Source organism: Canis lupus, chromosome 10, assembly GCF_011100685.1.
Source record: "Canis lupus familiaris isolate Mischka breed German Shepherd chromosome 10, alternate assembly UU_Cfam_GSD_1.0, whole genome shotgun sequence".
NCBI classification, from domain to species: Eukaryota; Metazoa; Chordata; class Mammalia; order Carnivora; family Canidae; genus Canis; species Canis lupus.
Window position 1 is genome coordinate 23,055,549 of NC_049231.1, and position 15,396 is coordinate 23,070,944.

At 59.5% G+C, this 15,396-nt stretch overlaps 1 protein-coding gene across 5 annotated transcripts in view; it reads right to left on the minus strand.

Annotated features, from left to right (window-relative positions):
* The window catches only part of MPPED1 (metallophosphoesterase domain containing 1), a 77,967-nt gene that overhangs the window by 17,541 nt on the left and 45,030 nt on the right, over positions 1-15,396 (minus strand). For all 5 annotated transcript variants that reach the window (XM_038550284.1, XM_038550286.1, XM_038550285.1 and 2 more), the window contains exon 4: positions 8,527-8,752. In XM_038550284.1, coding sequence (XP_038406212.1) covers positions 8,527-8,752 — 226 coding nt within the window. The remainder of the gene's footprint in view (positions 1-8,526; positions 8,753-15,396) is intronic.

Here is a 15,396-nt window from a genome sequence, read left to right on the forward strand (position 1 = left end):
TGCAGGGAACCCCGAGCCCGCCACCCTCCGCCGGGCAACCGAGGCAGCGAGCTGTTGGAGGGTTAGGCAGTGAGTGGGGCCACTGCGTGCTGAGCATCTGCTGCGTCCCACGCAGTATAGGCCCAGGACCTCCCGGAATCCTAGGAACCACCCTACGGGGGGGGCGGGCCCCGCCGTCATTTCACGGAAGGCCCAGACTCTGACCCCAGATCCCCGGGCTGGGACCTGGCCGCCTGTAGCAGGGTGGTGACAGAGGGCTGGGCCCGGGGCCCCGGGCTGCCTGCGGGAGGGGCAGGGCACCCCGCACCCCGCCTCGAGGCAGCGCCAGGCCGACAAGCTGAGCACCAGGATCCGCGCCCAGACGCCCGGCAACGGCCGGCAGCCACTTCTCAAAGTTTAATGTCTCAGCAGGTTTACAATCCTTCTTTCAAAATACCAGAAGTAATTAGACCAGATGGACGAGCTGCATGCCAATTGCACTCCCTCCCGCACTCCTGGTTGGTGTGGGGTTTTTTTTTTTTTCTTAAATCAAGGCCGTTTTCAGTTAAATGAGAACAAAAAATGTATCCAAAACCCATAAATGAATACGGGATGTATACAGTTTTTTTTCCAGCACTTAAGATTCTGTGACAGCTGAGCCCCTCCTTCTCCTCCGAGCCTGGTGGTCCTACCCCATCCCCTAAGCCGCCCTGCCCAAGGCTCAGAGCCGTCACGGTCCCAACGGGCCCGGACATGGCCTTCCAGTGACTGGGAGGTCAGTGTCCCTGGGGTGGCAGTGCGCACACGCACACACACACACACACACACACACACACACACGGGACTCGACCCCGCGGTGACGGAGCCTGTGCTGGAGCTGGGGAGGCAACGGGACCTGGAGATGGGGACAGGCCTTCAGCCTGGGGGTGATGGGCAGCAGGGCACGCAGGGCAAGGGGTGACAGCACGGGCAGGCTCCACCCCGGGAGACCAGCATCGAGCAGGAGGTCGAGGAGGGGCCCCGTGGGCAAGGAGCTCGGGGGAAGGCCCGGGGGAGGCCACAGAGGGACCCAGGGACAGCACGCCACGCCAGGCCTGAGCTCTGACTGGGTCCCCCCAGCCTGGCATCTGTCACCTGTCTGTCCGTCCAGCCATCCCTCCATCCATGCATCCCACTGACATTTACTCTGATGGGCCGGGCACCGTACTCGCCGCTGGCATGAAGGCCACAAGAGAGAGGTTCGGGTCCCGTTCTCGTGGAGCCTCAAACCTCCCGGTGGGAAAAGAGGCACCAGAGGAAGCCGTCACCAGAGCACTGCGGTCAGCGCGGTCCTGGAGCTGCGCGGACGGGGCCCGGGCGACAGGCAGGAGCGGCCAGCAGGGAACAGACCTCCCGCGCCCGGGCAGGGCCAAGTGGGCGTCACAGGGAGACGCCGAGGACGGGCTCCCTCCTGCTCACCATCAGCACACGCTCACCCAGGGGGTCCCCACACTTAAGCACGACAGGCTAGACGGCAAAGCTTCCAGAAAACACAACGGAAATACCTTCCCGACTCCAGGGGACACAGATTTCCCAAATGGAACATGAGAAGCACTTGCCACGAAGGAACACACAGATGCCGTGGCCACCCCGAGACCAAGAACCCCGGCGGCTGAAGGCACCACCGGGAGAGAATCACAGGGAAGGACAAGTCACGTTGCAACTGCCGAAGGACTCACACTCGGAATACATGGAGAATCTATGAACCGACACGAAAAGGACCGTCAGGGCCGCCCAGGTGGCTCCATGGATGAGCGTCTGCCCTCGGCCCAGGGCGTTCCAGGATCGAGTCCCGCACACGGTCCCCGCAGGGAGCCTGCTTCTCCCTCTGCCTGTGTCTCTCTCTGGGTCTCTCTCTGGGTCTCTCAGGAATAAATATTAAAAAAAAAAAAAGAAAGAAATGAAAAGGACAAAGAACCCAATTGTTTTTTGTAAACGGGCAAAAAGACAGGAACACTTGAGGAAGTCCAAGTGGCCCCCGGAAGACGCTCGGCCTCACTGGCCATCAGGGCAAAGCAAGCGAAACCACCGGGGTCGCCAGCACAGCAGCATGGACGCAACCGAGAAGCCCTGCGACACCGAGGACGCGAGGTGAGGTGCCGCCGGCCGGGACGAAAATTGTCCTGACCGCTCTGACGGATGGGCTAGCACACCTGTCCACCTCAGGACCGCACAGTCGGCACGCAAGGGTGCGTGTGAGCGTGTCATGGGCATGCGTTCGGGTGCACGGGTCTCCATACCCTGAGGGGTGGGCACGACACCAGCCACACAGGAGCATGCACCACGGCCCCAAAGCCAGGGCGGCCGGGTTCACAAGTGGAGGAGTAAGTCACGGCGTAGTCCTGCGTCTCTCACGAATAAATAAGTTAAAAAAAAAAAAGGAACCTGACCCTCTCAGGACTGGGGTGCCCAGATGAACTACGGGGCGTCCTGTTCTGTTTGAGCTTCAGATAAACAACAAATCTCTTAGCATAAGTATATCCCAAAAGTTGCATAGGATATACTTATCTTAGAAATTATTCTCTCGGGGCACCTGGGTGGCTCAGCGGCTGAGCATCTGCCTTCGGCTCAGGGTGTGATCCTCAGGTCCTGGGATCGAGTCCCGCATCAGGCTCCCCGCAGGGAGCCTGCTTCTCCCTCGGCCTCCCTGTGTCTCTCGTGAATAAATAAATAAAAATCTTTTTAAAAAAATTAAAAAGGGCAGCCCGGGTTGCTCAGCGACTTAGCGCCGCCTTCAGCCCAGGGTGTGGCCCTGGAGTCCCAGGATCGAATCCCACATCAGGCTCCCAGGATGGAGCCTGCTTCTCCCTCTGCCTGTGTCTCTGCCCCTCTCTCTCTCTCTCTCATGAATAAATAAAATTTTTAAAAATAAAAAAAAATAAATTATTCTCTCTGCCTCATTGACCACCGCAGGATGGGGCTGGTAACCCTGGCCCACAGCAGGGACTGAGGAGGACATGCGGGCGAGCACGGGGCCGGGTTCTGGCCTGGGCCAAGGCGGGGTCAGCATGGGGTGTCAGCAGGTACGAGCCCCCCCTCACTCCCCACCCCACCACCACGCTCATCCTGAGCTCGCGGATGGCAGCGCCAGGCCTGATCCGCTCCTGGGTCCGTATAGCCCTGCAGGGGGCCGGGCTCACCTCGCTTGTGGCCTTCAGAGCACGCGGCCCAACAAAAGTTGGAAGGAGTCGCTCTCCTAAGCAGAGCCTCTCCTAGTGGCACCACTTAGGGAAAAAAGCCAACCGTGGGTGGTGACCACGAGTTTGCTTTGTTTCGCCTTCCTGGCTTTTCTGGGCCGTCCTCAAGGTCCAGGCCAGCCTGGTCGCACTGCCCCGGCTCCAAGTGCAGCACCAACAGGACTCGTCCCCGCCCGCCTGACAGCATGTCAGTGGCACCCCCGTGCAGGCACAGGGACTGGAGCCCTCTAAGCGGGCAGCAGCTGGCCTGGTACCAGGCCCAAACGCAGTGGGTCTGCGCTTGCACACCCCTTGTGATAGGCAGCTCACCACTCAGCAAGGTCACGTCACCTCACTTCTGGGCCCCTGCCTGCGGGATAGGCTTCCTGCACAGATGACAGCTGTCGTTTGCCACTGCCGCCTGCGCCCCTGCTCCGCCTGCGCAGATCACACTGGCCGGGTCTGCCCCCTGACCTGGGCCAGCACCGCCCACATGCTCCAGACGCCACTGCCATTCGGGGCCCCCGTGGCCAGGGCTTCACGCAAGGCCTGATCCCCCCATGGGTACAATCACACTTCTAGCGCTGGAGAGAACACTGCCTGTTAGTCAACATGAGGCGAGCAGGGAAAAGAAGGGGAAACTCAAACATCAGAACTTAGTGAGAAAAAACATAAATAAGGAAAGAAAGAAAGAAAAAAAAGAAAGAAAGAAAAAAAGAAAGAAAGAAAGAAAGAAAGAAAGAAAGAAAGAAAGAAAGAAAGAAAGAAAGAAAGAAAGAAAGAACTTAGAGTCGCCACCAGCTCGGCAGGCGGCCCTCCCTGTGAGCCGCCAAACGTCCAGGTGGTAGGGCCGAGGGGCTGAGCCTCCACACAAGGTTGGGGGTGCAACCCCCTCAGCAGCGCAATCGGCAACGGGACCAGGAGGTTCTGCAGCCATGAACACTTTCCCGGGCAGGTTCACGCACTTCCCCTTGTGCAGCTTCACCTGGAAAAGCACGGACGAGGCTGGAGGGGCAGTGCCACCTGTGCGTTTGGGACTCGGAGGCTCGGAGACACGGGACTCAGCAGGTCACACACGGGGTGAGAGGCAGAGCCTGGGGACACACCTCGAGTGTCTGGGCCCAGGGAACAGCACTTGACCGACTGCCAGTCCTGCACCGATGAGCTCTGTGGCCCTTCTGGGCCTCGGGGGTGATGTGCGGGGTCCCCATGGTTGATGACACAGGGGGGCAGGCAGAGGGGGCCGTGATGGACTGGATGCTGAGCGCTGGGGGTGATGGTCCAGCCGACCCACAGGGACCCATGCAGCCTGGAACACCTCAGCACCCCCAGCATGACCACAGCCTCACCGGCCTCCTGGCCTTTGCCTGAGCTGTTCCCTCTGCCTGTCACACTTTTCCCAGTGCCCCCCACCCCCCTGCATAGCTTTTTTGTCCCCTCAGCCGCTGCCTCACCCATGGAAGCCTTCCCTGACCCCAGCTCCCGGCCCCTGTCCCATGGGAGGCCCTCCCGGACCTCAGGTCCCGGCCCCTGTCCCATGGGAGGCCTTCCCGGGCCCCAGCTCCTGGCCCCTGTCCCATGGGAGGCCTTCCCGGGCCTCAGCTCCAGCCCCTGTCCGATAGGAGGCCCTCCCGGGCTCCAGCTCCCGGCCCCTGTCCCATGGGAGGCCATCCCGGGCCCCAGCTCCGGCCCCTGTCCCATAGGAGGCCCTCCCGGGCTCCAGCTCCCGGCCCCTCTCCTCTCCTCCCCTCTCCTCCTTGTGAACCAAGGGATTAGCAGTCGATGCATCTCCCAGGAGGACAGTAGCCCCGTGAGGCTGGAGCTGCACCTGTCTGGTTCACAGCACGTCCCGGGACCCACAAGAGTACGCGGCACTCAGGAAGCCTTGACAACGAGGTAGGCCATTCCCGGCTGACGAGGAGAACACAGCCCGGACCCCCTGGCCTCAGTATCCCCCTGGGCCAGGGAGGCCTAGGTGCATCTGAGGCTTTTTGGAGAACCAGGAACACACCCTGCATCCGCTGTTCTGGGCCTGGCACAGAGCAGTGTCTCACGGGGACACTGAGGAATGGCCTCTATGCAGCAGCACAAAGAGCCCAGACTAGGAGTCTGGAGCAGTCATCACGCCGACCTGGGCAAGCCACATCCCACCTGGGCCTCTACCTGCCCTTCTGTGAAATAGGATGAGAGTCCTGGCCCTGCCTGGAGGGCTGTTGGGGTATCAGCTGGAGAAGAGCTATCCTCATCTGGCCTCCTCCCCAGGAGCTCCCCGGTACCAGGAATTACAACCAACCTCCGGGGCCTTGCTCTGGGCCAGACCGTCCTCCAGACGGGCTCGCACAGACTTCACAGCTGCCTTTACCACGGGCAGCACCATTACCCCGGCCAAGGAGGGACCAGAGAGGCTGAGGCACTTGCCCGAAGTCACACAGCTAGATATGCACAGTGTCCCAATTTGAATAGCTCTTCCCTTACCAACCAACTGCCCGGCCAGTGCTGCTGCTGGGACTCCCAGCAGCTGCTCCCAGCCCCAGGCTGGGCCTCAGGGAAAGCAGGGCAGCCGCTGGAAGGCGAGCGCACAGCCTGCAGGCAGAGCGTAGACAGGGTACCCCGTAGCCCTGGGCATCCAAGCCTGCGAAACAGCATCCAGAGGTGGAGCCGGCACAGAACGGGGCTCAGAAATAGGGCTCCTCTCCTGCCTCCTCCACTTGTGGAAACTGCAGTTCAAACCCCCACCCCCCAGGAGCCCTCCTGGATTTCACCAGGGCCTCCTGAGGCCCCTTCTGTCCCAAGCCCCCCCAGCCCCCCACTCCCGCAGGCAGTACTGGGCTCGAGCTCCTGACACTGAATGCAGGAACCACTGGCAGTGGGAGCGCAGAGCAGTTGGATCAACCGCCGGCCTCACGCAGGCATTTCGGGAGCCCAGCACTTGGCCTCCAGCTGGCAGAGGGGACCCCAGGGCTGGCCCCACACCCAGGAGCCCGAGGACAGGTTGTCACAGGGGTTCCTCTCCCCCAGCCCTGAGGGAGCACACAGCTGCTCGGGGGGAGGGGGACACTGAGTGCACCTGTCACCCCCCCCCCACCTGTCCTCCATCCCACACACTGGTTCTGGCCCAGGCAGGGCTGGAGGGCTGGCCTTGGCAGCAATAACAACCACAGGGTCTCCGCTGGTGGAGAGCTTGGTGGGGCAGGCACCAGGCCCAGCTAAACCCTCCTGACACCTTCACAACCACCCTCTGCGGGACGGCCACTGTCACTCCCATTTTGCAGGGAAGGAAACTAGGGCACAGAGGTTAAGTGACTTGCCCAGGGTCACACAGCCCATAAAAGGTGAGGCCAAGATTGGAGCCCAGGCCGGTTGGATCCACAGCCACACCATGAACTCCTACAGAATATGTTTTTTTAAAAGGTTGTGTGTGTGTGTGGGTGTGTAGGGGCGGGGGGTGCTCAAAATCTTGGGCAAGGAGGCGCAGTGCAGACGCCCGTCTTGCTCCTGAAGGCCTCCCCATCGACCTTCCTGACTTCCCTCTTGCACCTCACGCTCCAGTTCTTCCAGTATGTTCCGCCAGACTTCTTCTCCAAGTGTGGGCCCCAGTGGCCTGCCAGGCAGACTCAACGCCTCCTCTCCACTCCCATCCTCGGCACCAAGCTCATCGCGTCCTCGAGGGCCCCCGTGGTCCTCGTCTGGGAGCGCACAGGCTGCGGGGAGGTCAAGACTCCAGAAACGGCGAGAACCCAGGGCTCAGGGTCATCTCTGCTCCGTCCCCTGAGGAGGCCTGGGCAGGACGGAACCAGGTCCCACACCCGCCTGCAGCCTCTGGCCACCAGGTGTCATCACATGGCATCCACCAGGCAGCCCGGTGTTGGTAATGGCTCCCCCCAAAGTCCCTGCACCCATACAGTCCCGTGTGCCCCCAAATCATCCTTCAGCCTCTCCATGTGTACTGCTCTGATGGCACAGCTTCGGGCGTCACCCGAACTGCGAACGTCCTTCTACTCCCTCACAGCTCAGGTCCCCTCACCTCCTCCCTCCTCCAAGGAGCCTTCGGGATCACACCACACTTCCAAGGACATGTGGTCTCTCCTTACTGTGTATGGTGCCCTCCTCCCCCTGCCAGCACCTGGCTCCCTGTGGCTACAGCCAGCTCTAAGCCCTCTAAGGGCCACCTGGTCTGTCCACCTATAGAATGTGGACAATAAATCAGTCGGCTCAGGGCTGAGTAAGAATTAGAAACAACACTCATGGAGACTTTAGCCCAGGGGCCGGCCTGCTGAATTTGCTCAGGAATGAATTACTGCCGCCACCACCACCATCACCACCACCATCATCACCAACATCACTATCATTACCATCATCACCAACATCACCATCATCACATCACCACCACCATTATCACTTTCACCAACACCATCATCACCATCAACACCATCACCATCATCACCACCATCACAATCACCACCATCACCACTATCACCACCATCACCTTCACCATTATCACCATCATCGCTATCACCATCATTATCACTTTCACCATCACCACCATCTTCATCATCATCACCACCGTCACCACCACTATAATGGCCACCACAACTGTCATCACCATCACCATCACCGTCATTATCACCAGGGCTCTGATGGACACACTGGCCATCACATAGAAGAGTCATGACTCATTCTCACCTTGATCCCCTCCAAGCCAAGCCAGGGATGAGGCCTGACTGTCCTGTGTGCCCAACACGGAGTAAGGGCTTGATGTGTACTCATGATTGAAACAACTGCCATCCCCAACATGGTAAACCAGGTCTTCAGCCTTCCATGAAAATTCCAACCGCCTTTCCTCAGCCTGGCTCATCACTCGCCACCCCTCATCTATGCATCTCTGGTGCGTGTCAGGGGACACGGGCAATGGGGAGATTCCTAGCACACAGGATAATGCTTGAACGCGGGGGCTCTGGAACCACAGTGCCTGGCTGTAACCCCAGCCGTGCCTCTTCCTAGCTGTGTGACATTTGGCAAGATCCTCATGCTCTCCGTAGCTCAGTTGGCTCTTCTGGAAACCGGGGATAAGAACAGTACGGGGCTGTGTGTGAGGTGCACAGCAGAGGGCACAGCGGACACAACTACTTGCCAGCTAGACACGAGGCAACCAAAGCTCGGAGAGCAGCAGCGACCCACCGGGGGCCACACGGGGATGTGGGGGGCCTGAGCTCCAGCTCCTCGTGGTGACCTGGAGCTCCCCGGAGCTTCTCCCGGCCCCACTCCCCTCCGCATGTTCACCCCAGCTCCTCGGCCCCCCGCCTGGGGTGGGGACGGCGCCCCGCGCACTCACCACGGCGAGCCGTAGATCCGGAAGCCACGCACGGTGACCTCCGAGTCCTGCAGGTAGATACAGTTGGTGAGCAGGGACTGCACGTTCTCGTAGTTCTCCGGCTTCAGCTTTGACACCGACGGGAAGTAGTAAAAGTCCTGCTTGATGAGGTCAGCCATGAACTCCTGGTCGAAGGTCAGCTCGTGGTTGCCGGCAATCACGATCTTGTACTCGTAGGGCAGGCTGCCTGCGGAGGCGGGCACAGACACACAGACTCGGCCGCTGGCCTCCGGGGAGCCACCACCCAGCCGGGGCGGGCGGCGGGCGAGAGCCACGGGAATCCCCCGCAGAGCAGCCCCGGCTGCAGGCCCCCGATTGGCGCCCTCCGATCAGAGGCGGCGGCCGGCAGCCCGACCCTCACCCCTGCAGCCTGCCTGCGCCGGTGGCGACTGGGTGACAGGCCAGCAGCAGACCCAGGCCAGCAGGGGGGACCTGGCCTCATCCTCGGGACTGGCCCGCCTCAGGCTCCTCTGTCTGCGGAAGCACAAGCTCTTTGCGGAGCTCGTGTGAAACCCCTGGAGACCCTACACTTGGGGAGGGGCCCACCCCGACGGCCATGGAGTTCCAAGGCCAAGCCCAAGTGCAGCCAAAACACAACAGTGCATAGCACATCCTGGTACACACACAAAAGGCCCTTCTAGCTTTGCTCTGTCAGAACCCGGGGCAGCTCCTCTGCACCATGCCTCCCTCCCTGGGGCCCCACCTTGCAGATGCCCCGAGCAAGGTGTGGGTGCTGCCTCCCGGCTGACCTGCCTGGGGGCCCCCTTCCCCGCTACCATAGCCCCCCGGGCTCAGTAAACCACCACCCACCCCTGGTCCCTACCGCCCCTTGGAAGCCGGCCTGACCCCAGACTCGGGGCCCTGACTCCCCATCTCGCACGAGCCTCAGCTGCCGGGCTCCCCGGGCCTGGACAAGGGGTCATGATGGCACCCAGGGGTCCTGACATGGATGAAAAATGCAATGTGAAGGTGAGCCAGCCCGAAGGCCCAGACCCTTCCCCCCAACCCCTCCAGGTGGGGCGGGCCCCCGTGGGTCAGGCAAGCACGACGGGGACGTGTGACATGCCAGCCCACCACGGGCCTCCGATAGGAGAGTCCAGGCAGGAAAGTGGTGACATGCCACAGCTACCACACAGAGAAGTAGTCGCCGCCATCGGATGCAACGTCTAAATGACTCTGATGCGGGCTTCTGCGGGAGTCAGCACAGGACACTAAGCTCTCCCACGCACCCGCTTCAGCCACTTCTCTCGCCCCAGATTCTTCAGCAAAATGACTCGCTCCCGTGGTCCCAGAGGCTTCCTGCAGCGCATCCGTGCCAGGCACTGAGCCAGGCACCTCCCATTCCATGGTGCTGATATAGAAACTGAGGCTCGGGGAGCTAGGCCGTGACATGCTGGAGGACACACGGCCCACAGGTGGCAGACTGGCCTCTGAGCCAGTCCTGTGTGACCCCAACGCTTTCCACCTGCTTGGGGAGAGCCCAGGAAAGTGCCCTCCATGAGGCCAGGACGCAGAGTCCCGTCCTGACGCCTGAAAGCCATGACCATGCCTCTGGCCCTGGCCTTCTGTCCCCTATGACACATAGGGGAGCCCTCCCAAGGGTCCTCGGCCTCCCAGCTCCAGGCACATGGAGAAGGAAGAGCAAGACATCACACAGCTAATGGAGAGCCATGCCTCCCAGCACATCTTCCTTGATCTTGGGTGACTGTGATCCGCACAAGAACACACACGAGCTCAGTGTGGCAGCCGCCTGACCTCAGTTCAAATCCCGGCTCTGGTACCTCTCAAAGGGGCCGGCCAACTAACCTCACTGAGCCTCAGTTTCCCCTCTGATCAAGGTGGGTGTCCCTAGGGGCTAAGGACCTCTCTGACCCCTCCAGGCTCCACGGAGCCGTTGCCCCGTGACTGGCTCCCCAGGGGGTGGAACACAGTCCAGAAAGAGCAGGACCTTCCGCCCCTTGGCCCCTCTGCATCCTCTGCTGTGCGAGCGCTGTGTCAGGAACCCACTTCCAGAAATGCCCCAAATTCTAATTTTGCCTTACTGAGAACTGACGCCTACAATATGGGATCGGATGTGACAGACGGGTGGTCAGATTCAGCATTCTAGGAAGAAATGTGCTTTCCCAGCCCTGTGTGAGCTCCGGGAAGGGGCAGGGCGAGTCTTGTGGCAAACAATAAATCATGATAATAATAAACAATAATACAACAATGTTTTTTGTACTATAACTATTATATTCTAATCACAAGGGAACAGAAGAGTCCAGAAAGTAGTTATGTTTCTCCACGGCCCAACCCATCCCCAAGACCAGGACCTCCACATCCTGCCTGGTCTTGAGCTCTGTGGCCATGGCCACCTGAGTCCCAGCCCAGCCACGAGGCAGAAGGGGAGCAAGATAGGAGTTTGCTGGAAAATTGGCAGAAAACCATAATCATGCTCCCCACTGCCTCTCCAGCCACCCCAGAATCCTTCACAAGTTTGAGAAAAGAGGGTTTTCTGCTCCTTGGTGTTTATCAAATCTTGGGAGCCCTGAGATAATGACCAGACCCAGCTCTGCCACTAGCCAGCTGTGCGCCTCGGTTTCCCCACCCATGAAGCAGGCAGAGCACCTGCCCTGCAAAACCGCGCTGGGGTTTCAGAAGATACCGAACAGAGACGCACAGCACTTGGCAGTCACAGTGTCAGCTTCCCTGGGCCACGGTTTGCAGGCCAGACCTGCCCACAGGCACATTTCATTTGGCAAAATGTTTTTATTTGAATCTGGCTGCCAACATTAAAAAAATGCAAAAAAATCCCCAATAAAATGCCATTCTTTGTTTTCTAAAAATCGATCAATCAATTTTAAAAGTGCATGCTCCTGGCCCAGTCAAGCGCTGAGTATCTGTGCCTCCCTTAGACGGGCAGCCGATGGCGGTTTGCGGTCCCCTCCTGTCCCAACCATGCACATCCAGCCCCCCTCACTCATTTTAAGGAACTGCCCCCCCTTACCCCGCACAGGCATCTGGTCTCCGGGCCTTGCCCCAGTCCTGGAGACTTGCGGGGAACAGACCTGCCCCTCAGTGCTGCCGGTGAGGCAGGGGGGACGGGCTCTCGGGGCCCTGGGGGACTCGGGGTATCTGCTTGTTTCCCAAGGGGCCAGACAGCTCCGGGGGCACAGGAGCAGACATGTGTGCTTTGCTCGTCGCCCCCTGGCAGGTCCCAGCAGAAGCCTGGCAAACGAAGCCCCCGACAGCACCACGGGGTGACATGAAGCAGAGAACCCTTCCTCCGGCGGCCCTGCCCCAGCCACCTGCGGGGAGGGAGGTTTGCGGGGACCCTGAGCACCTGGGGAAGCATTGTGGAGGACACCCCGGGGAAGACTGCCAATCTCCTGGACCCCAAGGTGGGGCCAGCCATCCTGGGTCAAGGCTGGTCCCTCTACTCCCCGTGGAACTTTCTGAGATATGCTCTGTAACTGTGGGAAATGAGGCTGTGGGCCCAGGTCCCACAGCAGGTGCACAGGGGAGGGGACACTGGGGGTTGGTCCAGCTGATCCCACACCTGGGGTCAGCGACTCGGACTCCTTCAAGGCTGCCAGGCCACCGAACTGAGCCCCTTCCCACACTGCAGGCAGTTGGGGGAAAAGGGGTGGCCTCTGCCCCCCACCTCCAGGCTCTGATGCATCCATCCCCCTCTGAGCATCGCCCCGGCCTGGGGAGCGGAGCCGCAGTGATGTATTTACGGTCTGTCTCTGACTGGGGGTGTTACTTACACTAATTAACAAATTACTCCAACTGTATAGTTGCATTTATTTCTGCTGCTCCCGACTCCTGGGGACCGGGGAGTGAGCTCGACACCGTCAGCTCACCCCTGTTCCTCTCTCCTCGGCAGAGTTCCCCTCCTCTGGGGGAAAAGTGGATGGGGCGGGGGGGATCAAGGCTCCTGTACCTAAAGCCAGGTGGGGACGGGAGCCACAACATGCTGCAGGGTACACTCAGATACTGTTGGGGTTCTCCCTACAAAGTGGGTGCATGTGGCTTGGAGGCAGGGGGTGCAACCACTGGCAAACACATCACTGGTCCAGCACCGTTGCCCCCCTGAGTGAGAGGTCCACCCACAGACGTGAGTGTCTGGATGGTCCCTTGGACTTGGGAACTTGCCAGCTGAGTGTGACCTTCACAGACACTTAAGCGTAACTGTCCCCATCTTACATCCGGGTGAGGCTCCAAGAGGTTGCCTGAGTTTACACAAATAAGCAATAAAGTGACTGATCACCACGCACGGCACTGGACGCTTGACAGACCTTGGGGCTTGGGCCCCATCAAACTCATCCAGAACTGGCACCCCAAGCCTCCCGGTGAGCGGACGGTGGGTGGACAGACGGATGGAAGGACAGAGGTGGATGGGTTATGGATGAATGCACGGACGGGGAGAGATGGATGAACACGTCTATCAATCAACCCACCCATCGTGAGAGAACCCTGGCTGTCTTCTTTAAACCACCTGACTCCCTGGGTTCCCTCATCTTTCCTCCAGATGTTTTCTCCAACCTCCTTGCAGACCCGTGTCCCTCCCCCACACCCCGAAATGTCCATCTCTGAATTGTCTCCAATCAGACCTGCTGTCTCCCAAGTGGGAGTGGGGATGGGGGAGCCAGGACTAAAGCTCTGGAAAGGCCTGACCAGCCTGCAGTGGTGGAGGGAAGTCTATTCTAGGATCGCTACCTCTGTTGTTAGAACCTCAGGCTGCATTAGCCTCCAGGTGCTCCCATGATCCTGCAGCTCTTCCCAACCTGACTGTGGGGGAAACACCCAGTGACCAGTGGCCCCAGGCTTACTTGCTTAGCTTGTGCCTCTCCCTCCCGTCTAGGCAGTGAAGGTGGGGAGTGTTCGGGGACTGCAGTGACTGAGCAATTGGCAGGGGCTTTGTGGGTAAAAGGATGAGATGACCACAACCTTTCAGCACACGGAGGAAATTAGCGCTGTTCCCTTTGCCCCCTCCTGCTGCTGTCCTTCCCAGCAGCAGGGAAGAGGGCGCCTGACGGAAGCACCTGCCAGGCAAAGTGCCAGAAGTGCCCGGACCCCAGGAGAGGGAATGCTCTTCAGGCAGGTGTCTGGGCAGCCTGGTGAAGCCTAGAGAGGGGACAGCTGGGTCGAAATGTCTCTTACCCACCTCCCCTCATCAGCGCCTCAGAAGCAAAGAATCCGGTCCTCGTATCCCAAAAGCCCATCAGGCCAGAAACTCGCTTTCTTCCCCGAGTCTGGGCCCTGTTGCAACACCACCCCCAGCCCGGTCAGCCATCCACAAGCTCTGATGGAACATGAGCCCTGTCGAGACACCATCAGGGACACTTGGACGCACAGGACTCAGTCATAAGGTCAGGGCCAGAGGGGACACACAGAGGTTCCAGTCCACACCACACAGTGGGGAAAGGAGGAAACGAGCTCAGAGAGGGGAGGGGAGCTGCCTGGGGTCACTCAGCAAGACCATGGAGAGCCGGGACTTGAGCCCTTGCTTCCAGCCTCCGAGGGAGGCGGGGGGATGTCTGGACAGCGGCCACACCAGCCTCTGGTGGCACCTGCCCGATGGGCTGTGGACCGGAAAGACAGGAGGACAGGTGGGGGAGCGGAGCATGGACTTGAGGGGCTGGTGGGATCCTGGGCCAGGTGGCTGACCTCCCAACCCGAGGTCCCAACCCAGAGCCCCAAGACCTCATGGAAACCTTCGCATTCTGCATAACAACGTTGGCCCATCTTCCCCAAAGGTGTCCTTTCTTCCCGGCCAGATGATCTGAGTTCCTGGCATTTGCTAGCCCTGGATTTGTTGGTGGTAACAAGCCCATTAGGTAGGAATCGGCTGAGCAGCAGAGGATGACCATATTGTTTTAACTTTCCCTTTGCCGTATATTTCCAAATAGACACGCATCCCCCTACAGATGCCACCCAGCAGCAGGCGTGCACGGTGTGCGAGGGACGCGGACGAAAACCTCTGCTACTTGTGTGCTTCCAAGATTAATCTCCTTCCAAAAGGTTACAATTCTTTATCGCTAACACTTAACCATCCCATTGAACAGAAAGTGCTGCCTCCAAACTGGGTAATCTGTTAAATTCAACAAGATATGCGCACGCTTCTCTGTCATCTATGCCATTCCCGGAGCGGTGCATTGAGCCCGGCAGAGTTTTAGTGTTCTCTAAATGCAGCGACAATCAGGAAAATGCCCACTTACGGCTTTTCCCGCCCATTCCCATCTCACAGAACGCGGCAGAGGGGGATGGAATAAAGAGACAGCATAACGATCTCTGATTGCATTTTTAGTACATCTTTGACAGTTCTGTGTTTAAACACTTGCCAATGTCTGGGAGACTCACATTAGCAGGCTTCTTGGTGTGGTGCACGGTCTAGAATAAGATGGGGCTGAAGCAGGCTGCACGCCTCAGCTTTGAGCCCCCGGTGGGTCTCGGCACAGCCCGGGCGCGTTAATGCCGGGGATGGAATCACACAGCCAAGCACACGCCGAGGACGTGGGCCGGCAAATGAGAGGAGATGGGGATTCTGCGTGTCGCAGGCATGGCAGGAGAGGTCTGAAGATGCGTGCCTGGGCGGGGGGCCAGAGCCCAGTGATAGGAACAGGCGCACGGGTGGTGCCTGCAAAATTTGTTTTCTGCTGCGCAACTCTGTGAGCATTTCCTGGTGCTAGGTAGTGTAACAGGCAATTTGCATTCAAGGCTTCTAGATTTCCCTGGTTCCCCAGGTGAGAGGCAGTGTTGCCGAAGGGTTAGGGGTACTCACTCGCAGTCATGGAGCTGAAAAAGCCTGAATCCCATTTCCACCTACTGGCTGTCTGGCCTAGGGTG